At 40.3% G+C, this 23,949-nt stretch overlaps 1 protein-coding gene across 1 annotated transcript in view; it reads right to left on the minus strand.

Annotated features, from left to right (window-relative positions):
- The window catches only part of LOC145418277 (follicle-stimulating hormone receptor-like), a 137,023-nt gene that overhangs the window by 68,645 nt on the left and 44,429 nt on the right, over window positions 1–23,949 (minus strand). The window contains exons 6-8 of the mRNA XM_080286717.1: window positions 23,870–23,941; window positions 10,140–10,211; window positions 7,944–8,015 (exon numbers count right to left, since the gene is read on the minus strand). Coding sequence (XP_080142843.1) covers window positions 7,944–8,015; window positions 10,140–10,211; window positions 23,870–23,941 — 216 coding nt within the window. The remainder of the gene's footprint in view (window positions 1–7,943; window positions 8,016–10,139; window positions 10,212–23,869; window positions 23,942–23,949) is intronic.

The following is a 23,949-nucleotide window of genomic DNA, read 5'->3' on the forward strand; positions in this document are numbered from 1 at the left end:
CACTATCCTAGCACAATCCCTTCCGACCCAAACCGTCATAAGCCCCAGCGCCGCTGCCATGTATGCAAGCACTCGACAGTCAGACCAGCCACTCAGAGAAAAGACACAAGGTACGAGTGTGTAGAGTGCAATGTTGCGTTGTGCCTTCAGCCATGTTTCAGAGAGTACCATAACTTCCTACACTACTGAAACTGTGTGGGATGGCGATATGACGCTCAGTATAATGGTAAGGCCAGTCAATATGTGCTAAGTCTTATATAAAGTTGAAACGGGTGTAATGTTTTCAGGAAAGTAATGTATAAGTTGAGAAATAGTGTAAGTTGAAAGAAGTGATATCAAAACTACACCCACTGTGTAAATCTGCGAAAATATGACGCTCAGTAAAACACTCTGGTCAGTAAATATGTGATAGCAAGAATATAAAGTGGAAACAGGTGTAATGTTAGCAGGAAAGTAACGTATAAGTTGAAAAATAGTGTAAGTTGTAACAATTGATGTCACGAGTACACCCACTGTGTAAATCTGCGAAAATATTACGCTCGGTAGAACATTCTGATCAATAAGTATGTGATAGGAATGATATAAAGTGGAAAAGGGTGTAATGTTAGTAGGAAAGTAATTTATAAGTTGAATACTAGTGTAAGATGAAACAAATGATATCGCGATAACACTCACTGTGTAAATATGTGATAATATGACGCTCAGTAGAATAGTAAGGTCTCAAATTATGTGATATCAATTATATCAAGTGGAAACATGTGCAATGTTAGTGGAGAATTATTATATAAGTACAAAAATAGGTTGTAAGTTGAAACAGTAGTCATAGCGACTTCACCGTCTGTGTTATTATGCGCTATTATTACGCTAAATATTTACGTAAGGCCTGAAACTATCTCAAAACGGTTCTCAAAAGTGGAAAAGTGTATAATGTTATTAGGAAAGTATTATGTAAGTTGAAAAAACACAATACGAGTTGAAGCAACAGTCACAGCGAGTTCACTCACTACGTAAATAAGTGCTAACATTACGCTAAATGTTATCGAAAGGCCTGTGAATACGTAAAAACAGTTCAATAAAATGTAAAATGGTATAATGTTATTGGAGATGTATTATGTAAGTAGAAAAAATGATATGTATCATGATTCAGGAATGTTAGCGATTCATCGTGACCAGTCTGCCCGATTTTGCTCGGTTAGCACGATGGTACAATGCTTATTTCAGCTCTGTTTTTGTATAAAATTCAATTTACTCTTGTATCACATGTTTTTATGTTTGTAATAAATACATATCTACAGTGGGGCACCAACTTTTGCTACAGCAGGATTCGCGGAATCCACTTTCGCGGCATGCACCAAATATTCCCTAACTTCCACTTTCGCTTGAAAAAAATCGATTTTCGCGCACAAATTTTGGGTTTGGGACAATATTTTGAACTTTGAATTTCCTGCACCGCCTGCCCGCAACCCACCGCCATCTTGAATGACGTCATGTCAACACTCTGTCCACCCATTCCCGCCATTGTGTACAAGCGTGCTAGCTTCATTGTGTTGGATTCTCACTGTTCAGTGGCCTCTACTATACCTGGTAGTGTGGGGAAAAGGCCTGGTGGTGTGGGGGGAGAGCCTGGTGGTGTGGGGGGAGGGCCGGGAGGCAGTGGTGGTGATAAAAAGTGGCCGGGACATTCAAAGTCGGGAGGAAAGGCTCGGATACTTAACCCCAACATCCATTAAACACCTCAACCTGGTCTCTGTGGTATGTTTCTCCTCATATAATGTGTACTGTACAGTTTTTATTGTTTGTATCTCACAATGCAATGTACAATAGTGATTTGATGTACTGTATTGCAAGTGAAAATGAAAATCTGATGTTACTTTAGGATAACCGGGAACCAATTAGCCTTTTCGCTAATTCCACTTTCGCGCATTATTTTTGGACCCAATTAGGCGCGAAAATTGGTGCCCCACTGTACTTACTTTCATTGGTTTCCCAGACTTATAATACCATAGAAAACGTGAGAGCCTCAGACTACCTACAGAGAACACGGTACCAGGTGTGACGAAGGTATACCTGTTTAGGCCACTTATGGACCCCAGTGAACAATTTCTTGGTGATTGACCATTGTTTCTGACCAAAAGCGAAAGTTTTAGCAAAAAAAATTTGGGTCCAAAGATGATCAGGATTGGGGGGTACCAGTGGTGAAAAAGTGGTCGGGACGGGGCGGGTTAAGTGGATGAAGGGTATAAATAAGGGAGATATCAGCAAGGTACTTAAAGTGAGCATACAGGATAAAACTAGAAATAATGGTTTCAAACTAGAAAAATTCCGTTTCAGTAAGGAAATAGGTAGAAATTGGTTTGGTAATAGAGTAGTAGACGAATGGAATAAGCTACCTAGTAAAGTAGTTGCTGCCTCTTCCATTGAGAGTTTCAAGCATAGGCTAGATAAGCATATGACTAATAAGGGGTGGATATAGAAAAAAGAAAATCTTATAACCAATACTAATTCATAATTTTTCCTTTTCAGGTTACACTGTGATAGTCTCTATTCTCCTTTCACACTTTCCTGTAAAATGTCCACGCCAGTTTTTCTATAAGGCATGGTGTTCTTTCTGACTTTTTCCTGCCAGCTTCGGCTGGAGGGTTTGGAGGGCGGGGGAGAGCCTTTTTCTTTGCTATCCTTATCTCATTCTAGTAGTTTAGTTACTCTTCTAGGAACTGCCTAGCATGGACCAACCGGCCTACTGCAGTTATCCTCTCTTCATATGTTCTTATGTTCACTGGCTCCCAGGTCATGTTGGGATTACTGGCAATGAAAGAGCTGATGACGCGGCATGCGCTGCCTGCTCTCATCCAGAGATAACATTCCCCCTTCGCCCCAGCCCCTCATTCATTCTTGGAGCTCTAAAGGCAACCATAGGCAGGCTGTCCCGGGAGGAACACCAACTCTGCATCTCGGGGGGCTCTAGCTCTGCAGATTGGTATGCCACCGCTACATCATACTCTCCCCTCCTGCCTCCTAAGGGCCTGCCTAATTATTTAGTAGTGAGAATACAGAGATTGCGCCTGGGGTTCCCCTGCTTCAAACAGATCGCTGGTACGGAGCCTGATCCGTGTCCTCATTGCTTGGCCAGGTCCGATGTGCCTCTCGTACATTACCTCCTTCACTGCCCCGCTACATCTCTGCTAAGGTCTTGCCCCGATGTGGGCCATGCCCGATCGGGCGATGAATTTAGGGATGCTGCTGGCATTGTTGCCAGGGCACCTTTTAATGTTTTACTTAACATGGTTAGGGACTACCCTCCACCACGATAATTTTGGAATGAGCACTATATGTGCAACTGTGACAGGCTCTTTGTTTGCCCGTGTCCTAGTTCAACTGGGTCGAATATCCCACAAAAAAAAAAAAAAAATGAAATAGTTGGCAGGTGTACTGAAGTATTGTATGTTATTGATTTGTTGGTGCTTAATACAGAGGTGTATGATAACATTAATATGATCAATACCTGATGGATCATTTTATCACTATCTTTATTTACTTTGGTTAATGGGTATGAGTCAGAGACGAGAGGATAAAAGAGGCGTTTGGTGGAGACGAACCCAGAGAGCAGGGTGGTGAAGGTGGGAGAGAGAATGGATGAGAAAGATGTTGTTCACAATACTATGCTTATTTGTAACATTATAATATAGGAGGTAAGCATATATACAATAACACATAATACACTGTAGGTCTTCTTTCATTCAGTTGCCTTTCTCATGTGTTGTGGATGACAGCACACTATTACACTTAATTACCTTTCTACAGTATACTTACCCCTGCTGGATCTGATTGTCTGTAAAATCAATCTTTACATATTGTACATCATCAGCTTTGGCCGTTCCACGTATATCCAACAACGTTTACACTGGGGTTGGGGTAGGGGAGGGGGGTGCGGGGTGTTTGATCGCCTGGTCGCTTACCGGCCGCGACTCCGGCTACAAGGGTGAGGGGGGGGGGGAGAGGAATTAGTGCTTTCGGGTGTACGTGTTCACCTATAAAATACGGCCTGAGAATGTAAGCTTAAGGTGACAAATCAGAAGAAAAGGGAGAATAGGGATATCGTAAGAGAGCAGTGTGTGAAGAATCATGAAGGAAAGGCAATGGTGAACAGTGGGGATTTTAAGACGCCTTTAGAGAGCTTTACAACCGGTTGTTGAATGAAGAGTTGACTGGATCAGCTAAGGTTTGGTGCCAGCAGATCCAATGTCTGGCCCTTGGCCTTTGATTGTCGCTGCTACTAGGAGCAAGGCAATAGGCAGGATGCAGGTGTGAAAGGTAGTAGGTGTGTTTGGGTTGGCTGCTGAAATGTTGAAAGCCTCAGGAGATATAGCAGTGGGGTTAGTCACTGATTTGATAAATATGATTATATTTTAGTGTGTTGTCCCAGATGATTGTCTGAAGGGTGTAATTGTAAATGTGTACAAAGGGGAGGGTGATGCCTTGGAAAGTGGGAATTATAGAGGCAAAAAGATTTTGGACCAGATAACGAAGGTAATAGAGTTCTAGAAGTTATGATTAGAGAAAGAGTGAATATTGATGAGATGCAGTTTCAGTTTATGCCAGGCAAAGGGAGTACTGATGCCATATTCATTGTTCATCAGCTACAGGAAACATATATAGGAAAGAAAAGGAAAAATATAAAGGAAAAAAAGGGAAAATGTGCTTTGTTTTTGTTGATTTGGAGAAGGCCATTGACAAAGTCCCTGGAGAGGTGGACAAGAAGGCAATGAGAAAGCTTGGGATCATGGAGTGGCTGGTTAGGGTGGTTATGGCCATGTATGTGGGTGTTAGCACCCAGGTAAGAGTGAACGGAGATTTAAGTGATGACTTTTCCGTGAATGTTGGTGTGCATCAGGGGTCAGTCTTGAACTTGGCGTTTATCATGGTACTTGAAGCCCGCTCACGTGACTTTAGAAATAGACCTCTGTGGGAGATATTGTATGCTGATGATTTGGTGTTGATTTTGGAAAATTAAAGGAAGGTGGAGGAAAGATTTGGGAAGTGGAAAGATGATATGGGGCAAAAGCGCTTGAGAATAAATGCAGATTAAACAAAGTGATGGTATCTATGGCTGGTGGTGGTACAGTGAAGAGAGTGGCCATGTGCAACTGCCACAAAGGCGTGAGAAGTAATTCCAATTTGTGCCGTGTTTTGATAAGTGGGTACATAAGAGATGTAGTGATATTAGAGGTAGACTGTGAGATAATGCTGATTTCATGTGTGCGGTATGTCAGAGAGAACATATGGAGATTGTCAGGCGTGAAAGGACTGAACTTGCTGGCGAGTCTCTTGAGTGTGTGGAAGAGTTTTGTTATTTGGGACACATGTTATGTGCTGGAGGTATAGCTGAGGCTAGCTCTGCGTCTAGACTGAGGAGTGGTTGGAAGAAGTTCAGGGAGCTGTTGCCTCTCCTGGCACTAAGGGGGCTCTCCCTGCGTGCTAAGGGATCTTTGTATGCAGCATGTGTTAGGTGTGTAATGGTGTATGGCAGTGAGACGTGGACAGTAAAGGAAGAGGATATTCGCAGGCTCAAACGTACAGTAACAATGGGCAGGTGGATGTGCAGTGCGTCCCTGAATGTGAGGCCTGGTGGGACCTAGCTATACGATGGAAGAGTTGAAAGGTAGGATGAGGATGAGACCGGAGTCTATTGGTGTTGTGATGAGGAGAGGTAGATTGAGATGGTTCGGTCATGTGGAAAGGATGGGGGATGATAACTGGGTGCAGAAGTGAGAAGTGTTAACGTTAGGGATAGGGTTGTGAGAGGTATACCAAGAAAGACCTGGGACAAGGTCGTTGACAAGGTCGTGACCTCAGGGATAAGAGACTGACTAGGGAAGCTGCCAGAGATCAAGCAGCATGGAGAGACGCCATTAGGTGACCAAGACCGACACATGCAAGCATGTTGGAGCCTTTAAAAATGAAACAAAACGCTATATATATATATATATATATATATATATATATATATATATATATATATATATATTCAGGAATCGAACCCCAGACCTCTAGATAGAAGTCAGGCACTGATGCCACTCCACCACGTCGTGATAAAAGCTGAGCCACCGGAATTTTTGACAAACCAGGTAAATCCATTATGGGAGAATATTTTTCAGTCACAACACATTAGGATTATCGCTCAGCCCCACGCATCTCGGCAAATTACAGAGCAGTTGTAATCTATCCCAGACACAACACGAGCGTCTTTATATGTTGGAGAGACACACATTACATGCATGTGTACATACAAATGTGGAGTGGCATCAGTGCCTGACTTCTATCTGGAGGTCTGGGGTTCTATTCCCGGTCAGAAGCGTAAATAACCTCTGTACACACGACTGTAATATGTGTCTCTCTAATATATATATATATATATATATATATATATATATATATATATATATATATATATATATATATATATGGGTACTTTGCAAAAGCACATGAAAAAAGGGCAATTTTGCAAAATCACCAACAATTTACTCTGTCACTTTAAAAAACGTCAGGTTAACTGACGCTGCGGCTAGTTTAGGCTGAGATAATCTAGATTAAGTTTAGATTAGGTTAGGCTAGGTTAGTAAGGTTAGGTTAGGTTAGGCGAACGCTTAAAATAAATTAGCATTCATCAAAATTAACCTAACGTAACATGACCTATCCTAGCCTAACCTATTGCCAACTGGCTACCTGTTTATCCTTCACGTTTCTAACACACACACACACACACGCACATGATTTTGCAAAACGCCGTTTTTCATGTGCTTTTGTAAATTAACCAAATTCAAGGAATTTTGCAAACTTAAAAGGGTTTTGGTGTCTTTGCAACCTAACCGGGAAATTTGCGAAGTAAATTATTTCCCAAATATATATATATATATATATATATATATATATATATATATATATATATATATATATATATATATATATATATATAATATACCATAGCAGTAGCCGTATGTGTGTGTGTGTGTGTGTGTGTGTATTTTCGGCAGCCGAAATTACACATTCAAATCGCACCAAAATTGGCAAAAAAAAAAAAAAAAAAAATCACTGATGTAAAGCAAACTTGGTCCCAATACGATTGAAAAACTTTTACTATATTTAATGAGCAATCACATTTTGACCAAAAAACGCTGCTCTCGGAGCCCGGCAGAGGATCTCTGTAGAATTTTTTGCCCAGAGGTAGAACTGAAATAAACTGTAGCAGTAGCTGTGTGTCGTGTGTGTACTTCGGACTTGCATTTGGACAACTTGGGTTCCATTCCCGAAGCTGCAAATAACACGATAAATTGGTTAGCTGCAAAAAATCCAAGTGACAACGTTACACTAGAACAGCACATAAACGCGAGAGCCCTCCACAGGAACAAGTGCGAAGGGCCCCAAGGGCCCACGAGCACTTCTGTGTGATATCTTGCAGACCACATAGTACACGGTTCATAGTCTTCGTTAACCCAATGAGAACCTGACATCTTCTCTTGCAAGGAATTACTAATATAAAACATCATTGTACTAAAAGGTGAGAGTTGTTGGGTTCACAGAAGTCTTGTATACTGTAACAGAAAGTGTACCAGTAAGATTTTCTCCATGATGGCGTAATTTCCACTTTAAGAATGCTACCAATAGATCCTTTTACTCACTTTCAGGAAGCCTTAACTGAAGGAGTTAAATATAGCCTTCATTAACGCTCCCGGTAGTGATGAAACCTTCTCTCCTAAGCTGAATGGAATGTCTGGACAGTTGCAAAAACAAATATTAAAACTGTCTTCTTCGGATCGCAGGAGAAAATCTCGTTTCACCAGCCATAATACTATTATTAGTGGTAGTACCACCGCTACTACTACTATTACAACTATTGCCACTAATAATAATCCATTATTAGTGACATGAATAAACTTAATACTCACAGGTCAACCAACTCACTCATCCCACTGAAAGCTCCACCCTCAATCACTCTAATGCAGTTGTGGCGTAGATACCTGTAGGGGAAGTACTTGTTGAGGCGATGATGTGTTATAGCACTAGTTATAGCTGTAATGTTCCTGACATTGTTATAGTGATGGTTATAGTGGTGATGGTAACTGTGGTATGATAGTGATAAGGGTTGCATTTGTGGTGGTGATAGTTGTAGTACCCGTACTAGTGATGGTGGATGTGGTGACAGAGGTATTGGATGAATATATGGGTGATGGTAGTTGGTGGTATTACTGAAAAAATTTTTGATAGCTCCTGAAAATATTTGATAGGTGGCGAGGAAGTATCATGATACATAAATGTAAAAATCCATGTAAAATGACACAAAAAATATGAAGAAATATGAGTGTGGAAGGAGTACAATTTTACAGTGATGTACGGAGCAAACCTAGAAATGAAGGGCTAGAAGAAAATGAAGAAATATGAATGTGAGGAAATTACAATGCCATAATACGAGAAAGGGTTATAAACTGGGATGAAGAGTGGGATTATAATGAACTATGAATGACGCATGGCCAGAGTAAGATGAAAAGTGATGGCAGAAAAACAAAACAGAAAATAATAGGGGAATGAGAATATTAGGAGCTATATTAATAGAACTGATACGGCAGTGTTGTTGACATGTGCCAAGTTTTGACAATAATTTTTCAGGTGTGTTTCAACTGTCTGTTTCGTTCCCGAGAACACTTTAATATTATTTAAAGCTTCCTGATCACATCTAAAAATTTTAGGTGTCCCATTAATGACGATCATTTACTGCGGATCTGTTTACACCTTTGCACACCTAGTTTTATTAATTTCACCTTAGGAGACACACTAACTGAAGTGAAGACAGCAAAAATAAGGAAATGTGAATGTAGAACGACTAAACCGGTAATAAGAAGAATGAGGGAGGAGAGACAAGGTAAAGACTGCAGATCAAGCCGTAACTCACCCGGCTTTAGCAACCCTTCTTCCGCTACTCAACCCCTTTTATCTGCCCTCCCCCCCTCCCCTCCCCTCCTGCACCTCTCCCCCTCATTCCTCCCTCCCTCTCCCCATACATCTGCCCACCCCCCCACCCCTTCTGCACCACTTCCCCTCATTCCCCTCATAACTCCTTCCCCTCTTCCCCGTCTTCCCGTCACCCTCTTCCATTTCTTATGCCCACACCCCACCCCTCCTTCACCTCCTCCCCTCCTTTCCCCTCACCCCCTCTCTCTACTTGTGTCCCCTCTGCCTCCCTTCCTCTTTCCTCCTTCCTTCCTCAGTGACATGCTTATTTTATCATCCTGTATAATATGAAGCCCTTTTTTCATTTTTCATTTTATTGCTTGCTTGCAACCTTCTGACCCTTTTATTTATAATTTATTCGAGCAGACAGGAATAGCTATATCTTTCAATGATCACTCTTATAAGGAGTTTTTTTTTTAACCTGCAAATCATTTAAAATACGTACATATTATGTATGTGCATGTAGATAGATAGATAGATAGATATAGATAGATAGATAATAGATAGATAGATAGATACATTTATATTTATTTATTTATTCATATAATATCTCTCTTTGTACATTCAGTTTATTTAATTCAGTTCAGAAAAGTCTTTGACGTGCCAAGAAGAACCCCTCAATAGCCATCGGCGTTGAACACTGCTCTCCCAACTGGTGCCGGTGACGTCGAATTGGCGCGAGCTAAAAAAAAAAATGCAAAATGAATGAAAGTCACTGGTATGTGTACATTTCCTCTCCATTTCGGATGTTTTCGCCCACAGTTGTCCATGTTAATGGCACATGAGCCATAATTTTATGAATACTAATGAGAACCATAGCGAATCACAGGATGGGTTTCGGAAGCTGAAAAACACTGCCTGTGTGCCAGATGATGTGCTACAAATCTTTAAGAAAAATATGTCGATTTTAGATTTCTGAAAAAATGGTTCCAGGGCCAGCCAGGGGAGCACGCAAATTTCTGAAGGCACTACCATTGAGGGGTTAAAGAAAGCAATATCTAATCAACCCAATCAAAAAGTTTCTAAAGCTAAATACAATCGTATGGAGACAGCTAGAAGAGAGCAGAAACTATACATTCTTTCTGAAGTGGTTAAATGAAGAATAGTCACTTCTTGAGGAATGATGTTGTACTCACAGTGATTCGAGCCCCGTGAAGCCCTTCAGGGAGTCTGGCGTCAATTCCTCCACCAGGTTGTGCTCCAGGAACCTGTATCAGGAAGGGGAAAATGTAAGACGAATGTTGAGAGCCACAGACATGAAGGTCTATATTCTTGTCAGCTTGGGAGGCTTTGTACCACCTCTTTGAAACAATCCTTTTAAGCAAGTCAAGGGGAGCAACAGTCAAGGTCATATGGATGTGCTTGCGACATCTCTTGGACCCCTTGAAGGATTTCGGCCAAACTTTTGTCAGTCATACAGATAGAAGGGACGATTAAATTATTAGGTCAGCAAAGCTAAAGAGTGAAAGATTAAGGTCATATGGATGCGGGCGCTCTATCTTCTGAATCCCTCAACAGATTTTGATCAAGTTTCTGTCAGTGATACAGTATGAAGGGACAATGAACTCATTAGGTCAGCAAGGTCAAGGTCGTATGGGGTCGACTTAGTTTATCTTTAGTTTCATTTCAGCCCACAATGAACCCTGTCATGGAGTTTATATGGCGAATCCGTGCTCAAGGCTTGGCGGAGGCATACCGAACAACGCTTTTCGTTGAGAGTTTTCAGCCCGAACTTTTGGTGTTTCATTGTATGCTGTAGTTGTAGGAATACACAGTGTAACTACTGGGGAGTTAGTTGTGACTAGATTAGAGCATTTGCAAGTTCAGTGAAAAGTGAGCAAAACATGACCAGCTAATGGCCAGTTCTGCTGCCTCTCTGTCTGAGGCAGTAGCAGACAGATATTCATATGACAAACATGTCTGTATCTCTAAGCTTAGTAAATCAAGAAGCCTTCGTGTATACAGTTTCTTAATTTGCACCTAGCTGCTTTTGTCCTCTCTGGCAGCTGAGAAAGGTTCCTTATTTCTTCCTGCAGCTTGACAAGTTTATTACATCTGCTAGTCTGTCAGAGTCACACCCTACTGTAGACTGTATTTGTGTCTTCTGGGACTGTTTTCTGAGATTTTCCATCACATATCAGGTGCAGACTACTTTCCATCATTTTCCTGTGGCCAATATAACAATTTACTGTGGTTCTTTCCCCCAGTCGTCTCACCCTGTCAGAGTAGTCGGTTTTATGACATAAGATGATGGAGCTGTGAAGCCAGCCCAGTCTGGCGTCACACACCTGTCGTTCCAACCCTACCTAGCCTGCCTGCTGCACCCTCTGCCAGCCACCTTGCCTCTTGTTGTAACAAAATGCTACCACCTTTTCCTTAAATTGAGGATCTGTGGTGAATCATAGCCCCAGCTGTGTGTGGGTGGGTGTTACCAAGCCAGTGCACCTTCACCCAGAGGAAAGCATAACACAGTGAACCAGACCATAAACGTTGTATGTACAATTGTGTGTAACCGCCTGTGTGGGAGTACATGTAAGCTTTGCGCCAGACCAGCGTGTGGTCGTATCTACACACCGACTCGACCGTATGTACACTGCTCTACACTCATTATGATCTTTAGGAATGCACCATCTCCTGTAAGATATTGTGACCTATAGACATGCCTGATGATCCCAAGGGAAAGACGAATCTTGCAAAAGAAACCATTGAATTGGTTCAAGGTGATCATCGAGAGTATGTACAGTACCTTCCTCTGACAAACATGTTAGTGACAGTGACTATCTTCCTGTGCCCACGGCTTTACCATTCTAGCTGAACCCAGCTACTGTCTGAGATAAAATCTATAGCACAAGAACTTAAATCATCTCCACGTCATGGTCATTTCTTTAAAATTATAACAATAATCATTATCATCATCATAATAATAAGTATAATAAAATTAATACATGTGTTGAATAAGTATGCCCATTTTTTAAGTATATAATCAATCAGTTTTAAATTTATGTGATTCCCACGTAACCCTCAGCTTGCTTATGTGTTTCCTATACATGAGTGTGGAGACAAATCAATGCCAGGGAACCATAGACTCACTTCAGTCCGCCCTAGTTTCAGCAGGGTTTTTGAGAATGCCATTGGTAACAGATTAATTAAACACCTCACATACAGTTCATTGCTGTCTGACTCCCAGTATGGTTTCAGACTCAAATATTCAACCGAACTGGCGAACTGGCCGTTTACAATCTCACTGGTAATATTTACAATGCTTTAGACAATAAGATGCATCAGATTACTGTACAGGTATTTTGTAATCTTTCTAAAGCGTTCAACACCATATCCTATAGTAAACTATTGAATTAATTCCCTTATTGTTCAAGAGTTACTTAAATCATAGACAGCAGTTCCAATTATATAATAACGAAAAATCCTCACTTTTAAGTCTTCAACGGAGTCCTACAGGGCTCCATTTTCAACCCAACACTCTTTTTTATTAGATATTAACGACATAGTTTGTTGTACTCAATATTTTTTTTTTAATATGTCTATGATACCAACATCTTTCTCCAGCATTTGCACCTAAATGAAATGAGTGCCATCCTTAACAGAAAACTAAAGCATGTTTCCATTTCTATGAGGTGTGAAAATTTAAGACAATGTAAACCTAATGTTCAGTCAGGAAATACTGATATTTAGAGAGTAAACCTTAATAATACCAGGGATAATGAAGCTAAACTGATGGAAATCATCATAGAGATTCGGCTTCCTGGAAACAGCAGGTAACAAAGATATTAAAAAAGCAAAGATAAGTGGAATATAAAATCCAAAGTAGTATGAACAAAGCCAACATCAACCAAATTTATGAATCATTAGCCTATCCTCACTTACTGTACTGTTCAGCAAATTGGAGTGGGGCTCAGAAGACTAATATAAACTCTATGGTAGGAGCACAAAAGAAGCCAGTACCTATAATAACCCATGCCACCAACACACTAATCTCATATTCCGCCAGCATCATATTTTGTCCATTCATGGTATTATCGAACTCCAGACATGTGTGTGAACAGATCATTAAGCAATCAACACCTAACTGATACAGCCTTTAGCTAATGATATGATTACAACGTGAGGTGTCGATGAAATACTAAGGATTTCTCAATACAGAACTTCCCACATGCAACAAAATATCATATTTAGAGGATCTGAAATATGAAATTCATCAGAAAATGCACTGAACCGTTATAAATCGTTTTATATCGTTCAACTTTCACTCACGAAAACAATACTGGAAAAATACCTAATACTATACGTACATGCAGTTAGGAATCTACGTGCTGAATATAGTCCCATATCATAGGATTCTGTTATGTTTGTTTACACGTATGTATGTGTGTATATCTTAATGTGGGGATATATGTGTATTTATATACGTCTGGATGTTTGTTATACGGAATTCGTATAACTCACTATGGATGTACAGTTCCCTGTGGAGACTAATCCTTCTCCTGGCCTCCAGCGGCCCATAACATCAAGGCAGTTCAAACAGAGTTACTTTAAACGGATAAGTTGAAACGTTACTTATAACTATGTCAACGGTTTCTTTCAGTTATCAGAATTACTGTGGTGTTGTGGGTTGCTGGACGGGTAGGGGGTGGGGGGAACGGGCTTCAGCTGGCCTCTGTGCATTTGTTCAAAGGTAAAATAAGAGCATCTGTACGGGAATTTATTTTTTTTTTTTTTCAGCAAATCCTTGAATGGCTAGAACCGGTCAGAATGGTTCATAAATCTTTACTGCTGCTTCACAGTTATCATGGGTGAAAGCACTGTGTGAGTAGCTAACCGCTATAAAATAAACGATATAATATAATATATATACTATTTATCACTAGTTTCTCAGGTTGATAGTTTGCTTATTTTCAGTTTGTACAAATGTACGTACCTAGAGACTAATTAACATAATAATCTATCTACTTTTTTCCAACACTTGCTTTGTAAAATATTATAATGCGAATGTGTCTTACTGTCTAGTTCGTATACTTGCTTGAGGTCCATAACAAAGTTTTACCTTAATAGGCCAAAGCTTCTGTAATTATGCACTTCATTGGTCTTTCTATGAAAGCATAAACAAAAGTAGTGTTCTATTTGTATCCTATCCTATAATTTCAGATTTTAGACTCCTTAATTCATCTTCACCTACCAATAGCTTATATTCATCTTTTTTTTTTTTATGTGTGTGACTCTGGGCATAGGCTTCACAGCCTGCTATCAAGGCCCAGCAATCCTCCTACATACCATACACCTCTACATGCCACCACTTCAGCACTAACACCCACCGTCCATATTGAATACATGCTAGGGCTGTCTCATACAGGACTGCTGTATTGGTATTAGTGGGGGTATATTTACGACATGTCGGCGTGTCTTCTGGTAGATCAGTAAAGCCTGATTTAATGAAATTCAAATCCTTAAACTGTTCCCTGCCCCAGCCGGGATTTGAACCTGGGTCAGTTAGGACCGCACGCAACCTCTCTACCGATTGAGCCACCGCCTAACATTATCATTTACTAATATCCGATCCAAATTTTACTCGGAACACTTTCTGTTGATATTTCGACAAAATGATAAATGGTATCCACGTTTGGAAACGTTATTTTGTCTTTTGAGTATTCTGACGGCAACAAGAATAAAGGGAGAAAACACAGCATGGTACTAATGGAATTTAATTAGCATTTGTGGCAAAAAATGTACTATGTTCACAGCGATAGGTGATGTTTGTTTAGGGTTGGAGGCAGTTGACATCAGGGAAAGAACGTGGTCTGCTACCTGCGGAAGGACAGGTAGCTTAGAACTGGCTGGGATGGCTAATAGAAGTGTCTATGGTGGCTTAGGCTATGGGATGGCTGAGGGAAATGTCTACGATGGCTTGGAACGCTTAGTGATGAGATGGCTGAGTGAGCTGTCTCTGATGCGTGGGAATGCTAATGGATGCGAGGGCTGAGGAAGGGCTTTGTAAGAGCTGAAAGTACTGGTGGGCAGGTCTATAATGGTTGGAGAGCCAAGAAAGGGATTTATAAGGGACTGGAAGGCTGAAGTATGGGTCTGTAATGGCTAGGAAGCTAAGGTAGGAATCTAAAATATCCGGGATAAGAAACTGTGTAGAAAAGTCTATATCTCTGAGGAGGCTGAAGGAGTCTATATGGACTACAAGTACATAGAAGGTACACTGGAAGTAGAGATAACAGGAAGCCTGTTGGTTCATGATGAGGCTATCTGGAAAAAAAAAAAAAAGCTAATTCTATTAAGATCTAACCAACGTGTAAGATCCCACCATGCCATCTGGTTGTTCTGTCAGAAAAAAAATAAAAAATAAAAAAAGCTTGTTAGGAAGAACGATCAAAGGAACTTTTGTAGGGAAGACAGAAGTGAAACGACTATGCACTATGTACTCTATGTTCTTCATATTTGTAAAAGAAAAACAAATACAGTTGCAGAATATTCTCACAGGTTATAGTATACACTTCCACCTGGAAATAAACACAAAGTTAGTTTAGCCAAAAGTGTAAAAATATTTGTCTAGCCTTATTTTAAAAGCATCAGTATCTTTTGCACTAATAACAGGTTCTGGTAACCAATTCCATTGTTCCACAATGCGAACATTAACCCGCTGCATCCTGACTGGTTTTTCACCAACGACCCCCCACCCCAATCCCGACTTATTTTCCTGGTAATGTTTTCTCTGGAGCCGCGCTGCTGCTGTCCCGTTTTGCATGGTAGTGGTAACTATTGCAAACCACTCAGAATAGGTAGATATTTGTTCATTTGGTACGAATTTATATGTAGTACAAGAATATATTGGTTTTTGACACAATAATATACGCGATACGCGATTGTTTCACACACTGAATACATCAACATACCGCACCCTCCTGGGCGACGTTACCTCCTCATCACTTCTGCTCGTTTCTTTCTCTGGCGCCACGTAATCTTTGTCCTCCACATCGAAATTGATTGGGGAATCACTCTTGCCTTGAATTTCATACCGTGGCATGACATGTCTTTACTAGCCAGGTCACTGCTAACAGGTGAGTTGCCGAGACAGTGGCGGGTGGGGGGGTCACGCGCGGTCAGACAGTGTTGCCGCTTGGCGGAGGGTAGAGGAAGGTCTTTCACATATGCCTACCAAAAATCACCCGCAAAACTTGAAAAATGTGCAAATGACAGACCTTGCAATTGCAGAACCCTCAGTACATCGACGAGTGTCAACATGAAAAAAAGTTCTGACGTACCCATACGCTGATGGGACGCGGTTGGTTAAAGTAATTTTCCCCCCCATCATTGTGCACAAATAATGCAGAGTTTCATTTCATTATTTCAAGTCAAAGTATCACTCTGCATTTCTAACAAATCATATCTAACATCGCTAGATTTGTCAAGAATCTTAGATACTTGTGTTAGATGTTCTCTGAGTCGTCGAACTTTGAGATATGACATATATACAGTAGGATCTTTAGTCACTATCTGTAAGTAAATTTTTCACCAACTGATACTTTTGTGGTTCTGTAATGCATTCCCTCAAGTCTTCCTTCTTCCATAATAAGACTTGGGTACTGTTACTGCACAGAATATTCTAGGTGTGGTGAAAAAATGATGTACAAAGCTTAAAACTTCGAACGTTTATGATGATGTAAAGTCTACTGTTTGTACTGGTAGTGGATTTTATACATTGTATTACATTTCAGAGGTTGTTACTGATAATAAATCCTAAATAATATTTTCTTGGTGCAGTGGGCTAATGAACATGCAGAATTTATATTTGCCGTTTTTTACGTCGAAGTATATTACAATACAGTCATTTACTTCAGATTTCATCACCCACATAATTCCACTTCATTAGCTTATCCAGGTCGTTTTCTATAGATGCACAGCCTGCTTTCGTTATATTTTACCACCAATTTTTGCGTTGTCTGCAAATTTTCCCACCTTAGAAACGAGTCATTTCTCTACAACGTTGAAATAAACAATGATAATAACTGGTCCCAAAACTGGTCCTTGAAGAACTCAGTTGTTACTTCTAGCCATTCTGATAATTCGCCATTTATCATTACATACAGCTTGCCATTCATTTATCAATCAGCATTTTTATTTTCTTTTTTATACAAAATGAAAGAACCAAAGGCTAGGCACCTGGAAATTGCTTCCTCCAAGAAAAACATAAAACGAGATAACACAACCAAACTCAAGATCCATTCATATCGAGATCCCTGGGTACAATGAGTTTGAAAGACTGGAGTTCATAGGCAGTAGGTAATAAAGACAGAGGGAGATAGTTGACAGTTCTAGAGATGACCTGCTGCACACATGAAGGACTGAGAGTAATGGATAACTCTTGAATTAGAAAGTTGGACAGAAAAGGAATGAGAGTTTGTTGCTAGACGGGTGCAATGCACCGGTCTAAAGGTGGAAGGATGCAAGCAGACAGTTCAGAGGAGCAGTGGCCATTGAAGTAGCAAAAGAAAAGAGATAAAACTGCAACAGTGCAGTGAACAGACGGAGGTTGAAGGGAGCCAGTAAGAGGAGGAGACTTAATGAGATGAAAAGCCTTTGACTCCATCTTGTTGAGAAGAGCTGTATGTGAGGAACCTCCCCACACGTGAGAATTGTACTCTACACAGGGTCAACTAAAACCTGTGTATAAAGTCAACAACTGTGCAGGGATAAAGAAGGCACGAACTTGGCTTTGCACACCTAAATTCTTGGAAGTAAATTTTACAGGAGAGGTAATGTGCTCTTTCCAAGATAAATCCAGAGAAAATGAATGCCCAACTATGTTTAAAGACGATGCAGGACTGAGCTGGATAATGTAAAAAATTTGAAGGTACTCCTGCTGAAGATTTTCTCGGGTTGATAGATGTAAGAATCGAGTTTTTGATGCATTAAAAACAACGAGATTATTTTCACCCCAGTCAGAAATATGAGCCAAGTCAGATATTCGATGTGCCATACGCTCATCCCTTGTTTGCTGAAATAGTTGATGAGATGGACGCTGTGGGAAGCACTGTGGGAAGCAAGTGAAAATGTAGAGAGCAGAGTCATCAGTGTATGAGTGGACAAGGTTAGATGTACAGCTGAGAAGGTCATTCATGAATAATAGGAAGAGAGTTGGTGATAGTACAGAGCCCTGAGGAACACCGCTATTGATAGCTCTAGGAAAAGAATGGTGCCCGTCAACAACAGCAGCTATAGAACAACCAGAAAGGAAGCTAGAGATGGAGGTACAGCTGAAGGATAGAAACCGTAGGAGGGCGGTTTGGAAATTAAAGAGTTATGTCAAACTCGATTGAACGCCTTTGAGATGACAAGTGGAATGGTAAAGCTTTCACCTAAGTCTCGAAAGGAGTATGACGAGGAATCTGAGTGGTAGGTGAGAAGATCGCCAGTGGAGCATCCCTGGCGGAAACCATACTGATCAGAAAGAAGGTTGTGATAGGAAATGAAAGATGCTTTAATTTTTTCCTTAACCCTTAGCTGCCATGGGTTTCTGGCCATCGCCCACTCCTCTTTACAGACGATTTCCAAGATTTTGGCAAAAATACCCTTAATTCAAACCCTAATACCTGCCAAACTATTATAGATAGAGAAAAAAATTAAGTATAAATAAGACTCACCAACTCTTTCAAGTGAAAGTATCCCGAGGGGTCTAGCTGGTCCCGCCGATGAGTAAGGATAAGTTAAAGATGACTGGTTTTCCGTGTTTTGGCAGACTAATCTGGCTGCGCACCACTGCTAGTGGCCTTGGACTCATTGGCTAGCACTGGCAGCACTGGCCGGAGTGGTGATTGTAACATTGCCCAGCGTCTGAGAATATTCTAATAATTTTTTCGCATTCTTTGCTCAGTGTCGTAAGGATGAGTCATCACCCCTTCCATGTGGCTCCCCATAGGTTTTCTGCAGGTTTCATAGCCACTATGCCCCATAGATACATGGGAAAAGAATAGCTCTTTATTTTTATTACTCACTTTTTGCGTCAGTTATAATAATTTCCCTCTTCTACGGCACTTATATTTGCACTTGACATCACGATTATGGGTAACTCCACTTTGAGATGTAAATGCTTTGGCTGTTTCATGCAGTATGGTTGAGTACGAGGTATTAATTGTACAGAAAATGTGACTAATTTGTACTGATCAAGGGCAATGTGAAAATATTACTAATGTTATACACAACATACATTTTTGGTATTTCACATCACAAATATGCTAATGCTCATATATTCAACATTATTTGCTGAGTAACTAGGGAAAAAATTAATTTTTGTATTGCGAGGAAGAAGGAAACAAAGGCCATGAGCCCACAATAACAGTTCCCTCCAAGAGAAAAACAAAATACAAGAGAGAGCCAAATTCAAGATCCATTCATTACAGCCAGTCACATCATTTTCTTACTCTCTCATGCACTTTCGGTTTTCTTTCGTTGTACTAAAGAGGGTTACTGACAGTATTTCCAATCATTGTTTCACAATAACCCTAAACAGTAACACTCATTGCAATGCACTTGTTAAAACTTATTATAAAACACTTATTTCGTAACACTTTACTAAATATAACTTATAATATCTTACATATCAATTATGTATAAAAAAAAAAAAAAACACTTGTGCATACCTGTAAACTATTTACAATTTCCCACACACCTGCTCAGTCACTGAGCCCTTTCCCTGGCACTAAGGGCAGAACTTTCGCGGGGGTCGATTCACGAGGTGTTACGGAATCGGACGATGACAAAGAAGAAGACATGACTCCTGATGCTACCACTGCCATGGACAGACTGAACCACGCATCCATGGGGTACCTAGGGGTTCTACCTACCAGGTGGGTATCATAGAAAATGGTCACGAGTTCAAAGGCTGGAGGGAAGGTGAGTGTGGTATATCACGTCAGCTGGGGGCACTCTGCGCCCTGAATCGTAACGTCCATACACATCAGCCAGCAGTTAGGGGTTAAGAAAAAACTCGAAAACTTTTGAAACACAGGATGTTAAAGCAATTGTGCGAGAGTCAGAGGGATGGAAATGGTCACCCTTCTTTTGAACGGGCTGAATGAGAGCAAACTTTCAGCAAGAAAGAAAGGTACAAGTTGACAAAGACGAAAGAGTTTACCTAGGCAGGACGTAGGCACAGGAGGACAAAAGGAGGAACCTCATCAGGCCCAATAACCTTGTTAGTAATGAGGCCAGTGATGGCAGAAAATACTTCAGTTGAAGAAACTTTAATGTCAGTCATGAGCAAGTCAGACAGTGGAGGTGTTGCAGGAACAACACTGGAATCGTGGAACCGGAGGAGAAACTCTGAACAAAGAGATCTGCTTTATCAGCTGAAGAAATAGGTAAAGAGTCATCAGAGTGGAAAAGCAGAGGGAAGAATGATGAGGTAAAGTTGTTAGAAATGTTTTTGGGAAGGTGCCAGAAGGAGTGGGAAGAATTCGATTTTGAGACTTCAGAGCATTTAGTACGAGAGAAATTACTTTTAGCAGAGCAAAGAACTCACTTAGCATGATTCCAGCAGAAACGTAACAGAGATGTGATTCAGAGGTGGGTTGGCTCTGGTACTTTTCATAGGCCTTCTCCTTGTTGTGGACAGCATTAGAACAAGAGTGATTAAACTTTTTTTTTTTTTGCATTAGTCATTCGATGTGAGATAGGAATGTATGTTTCCATGCCAGGGGGAATAATCTCCATTATGTGCAAGTCACACTCAGTTGGCTCTCAGCCAAAGAAGCAATAATCATTCCAGGGGAAATTTAAGAAGTATTGCTTGAGGGCCTCCCAATCAGCAGCCCCAAAATGCCACACACCGGCAGTTTATGGAAGGATCCACAGGCCTTACTGGAGCAACAGGACAGGTTAAGGTGATAAGGTTGTAATCAGAGGAACCCAATGGAGAGGAAAGATTAACAGCATAAGCAGAAAGATAGGTTGTATTGACGAGGTCAAGTATGTTGGAGCTCTCTCCAAGGCAGTCAGGGATACGGGTAGGGTGCTGTACAAGGTGCTCTATGTCACTGAGGATAGAAAAGATGTTGGCTTGTTCACCAGGTGGATCAGTGAAAGAAGAGGAGAGCAGAAGCTGGTGGTGAACATTGAAATCTCCTAGAATCGAGATATCAGATAAAGGAGAAATTGAAAGGATGTGTTTCATCTTTGCAGTAAGAACTCAAAGAATTTTTCATAGTAAAATTAGGGGATAAGTAAACAGCACAGATATATTTAGTATGAGAATGACAGGAATGCTGAAGACAGATATTAGAGAAGTCAGATGATTCAAGTTCAGAAACATAACAGCATTACATAATTTGTCAGAGAGTGTAAAATATTGTTACATCTCCAGCCTATACTGGCACAGGCTCCAACAGCAGTAGTTCAGTATTGGAAGGATGTTGCCCAGTGAGTTGTTCTTATTGTCAGTCTATTGGTATATAGGACACAAGATCAGCTCAGGCGTTGTAAAAAACACTACCTTCTTAAGTTCGGGGTCATTATTCACCAAATAATAACAATACTGGCCAACTTCACTTCACTGCCTTTACAAGTACCGGAGCTATACAATCTTCAGCAACTGCACTGACACTGAACTAAACTCAAACTGAACTGAGAGCTCCTCTAGACCCTTCCACATCCTTATATAAACTTCCTATATACTAGAATTATCTATTACATTCTCAGGAAAGCAACAGTTGCCAACTTGGAAACATCCAAAATATCCAATTTTCTTACATTACATAACACTCTAAATGCTTTAGCATAGAAACTTGGACAAAATAACATGATTTAAAGGACAATCACATAAACATTATAGAGAAATAGTCCACAAAAAATAAAGTACAACTTACAAAATACCTTCGCTCACAAATAGCAGGCAAACTGGCAACTCTGACACGTAGCAGAAAAATTCGAGAATCGTCGGAAATACTCCATCACTACCTGACTGGCCAATCCCGCTTCACAACAATATGTGAGATTTAGTTCACGACTGTTACATTTCTTTCAGTGACAAACATTTGCATACTTTGTAAAAGTTAATTTAACCTTTTGTACTTTACCCTGCAGTGATATAAAGTACTATTTTTTATTCTATTCTCCCAACTTTTACATGCTTGTATTTTGTTGCAGCCAGCCGTGATGGCCAATATTTGTCCTTAGTGTGTGAAAGTTCTGTCCTAAGCTTGATAAATCTGAAATAAAAAGAAATATAGTTGGTCAATTAATTCAAGAAGTTAAGGTCTTCTTTATTAATTCAAGGTTTTGCGTCATATTTCCGTCAGCATTGGACGCTTCCCAGTGCCTCATCCTAACCAGTATGGCATGTAATTATATTTCACACATTAGTTACACATATCTTTGTTCATGTTAAAAAGACCTCGATATGATATACGTCGCATTTAACTAATCAGCTCATCGTCCCTTTACATTGTACCACTGACAAAAGCTTGGTCGAAATTCGCCAAGGGGTTCACGAGATATCGCACCGAAAAGATAAACTAAGTCAACCCCATATGACCTTGACCTTTTACCCCATGACCTAAATTACTTTATCATATCATCATCTCATACTGCATCACTGACAAAAGTTTGGTGGAAATCCGCCCATGGGTTCAGGAGATATCGCGTTCAGAAGAGTGTTATAAATGCTTTGACCCATGCATGCATGCACTCCTGCGCGCATGCATGAACAGACCGACCAATCACTTAATGCCTCTTCTACCATAGGTGGAGGTATTACCATCTATACATTTAGGCATATACATCATCATGCAACTAGGTATACGCTAAGGCACATAAATAATTCAATTGTACTGTACATTGTCCTCTTGGTAATAGTTATATATATATATATATATATATATATATATATATATATATACAGAGTTATTGCAGCTGGAAATTTCCTAGTTGGCAAAAAAAAAAATGTCAGCTTTATAAACAGGACTTACTCCTGTCAAAGCCTCGTTCTGTGTGGCCAGTTAGTCCAGTAATCCCTAACTTGAGCTTGACGTGCTACTTTCGAAAATTTATTTAACGTTTTCCCTCTCTTCCTTTTGCCATTTGGATGTTATATAAAAAAAAAAAAAATGGTTTGCTCCTTCTTGGGTGCTAACGTCTTGGTAAATGGATCAAAAAGTATATGAATTTCGTTCATAGTAAACTACTATTACAATGTCACTGGGCTCAATCAAGGTAGTGGGTTTGAATAATATGAGTAATTCTAATGTCCCATGAAAACTCTGGCGCTGCACCAACAAGAAACTCTGAGGTGCTGTTAAAAATTCTGCTAATATGAGGTAAGTTATGTGCACCAGAAATTTCTCATCAACACCCACACCCACCGATCGAACTCTGACTTTACCATTTGATCTTGGCCTTTATTGTTGTCAAATTTAAATCATTTCATTCCTTCATTGTCCACAACCTTTCTTGTAAGTTTGGTCAAAACTACATAAAATTGTTCAAGTTAACTTTCAATTGCCAAATTTTGACCTGACTCTGTGAGGTTGACTAGCCTCTTATAAAAACATTTCCTCACTGGCTATCCTTGAACCCTCGAAACAAGTTAGGTTCAAATTGTAAAAAAAAAAAAATGAATTGTTTTGTTCGAACAGAGAGAGAGAGAGAGAGAGAGAGAGAGACAGAGACAGACAGACAGACAGACAGACGGGTGCCGACCAAAATGCTCTATCTGCTCTCTCCTCGCGAAAGCATGTATAATAATGGGAGTAAAGTCATAAAAAGTCAATCAAAAGCTGAATCTATCAACACCACTAAGACTACCAACTCTTATTGACTTTCACCTTAAAAATAATAACAGCTCTTGAATACTTACAGTTCTTTGAGCAGGGCAGCTTGAGGACTGACCACTCGATCTCGTAGGGTGACCTTGTTGTGGTTCAGCCATCTGTAGGG

This window comes from Coenobita brevimanus, chromosome 113 (assembly GCF_032717465.1).
Source record: "Coenobita brevimanus isolate Jiangsu-jjx chromosome 113, ASM3271746v2, whole genome shotgun sequence".
Classification (NCBI taxonomy): domain Eukaryota; kingdom Metazoa; phylum Arthropoda; class Malacostraca; order Decapoda; family Coenobitidae; genus Coenobita; species Coenobita brevimanus.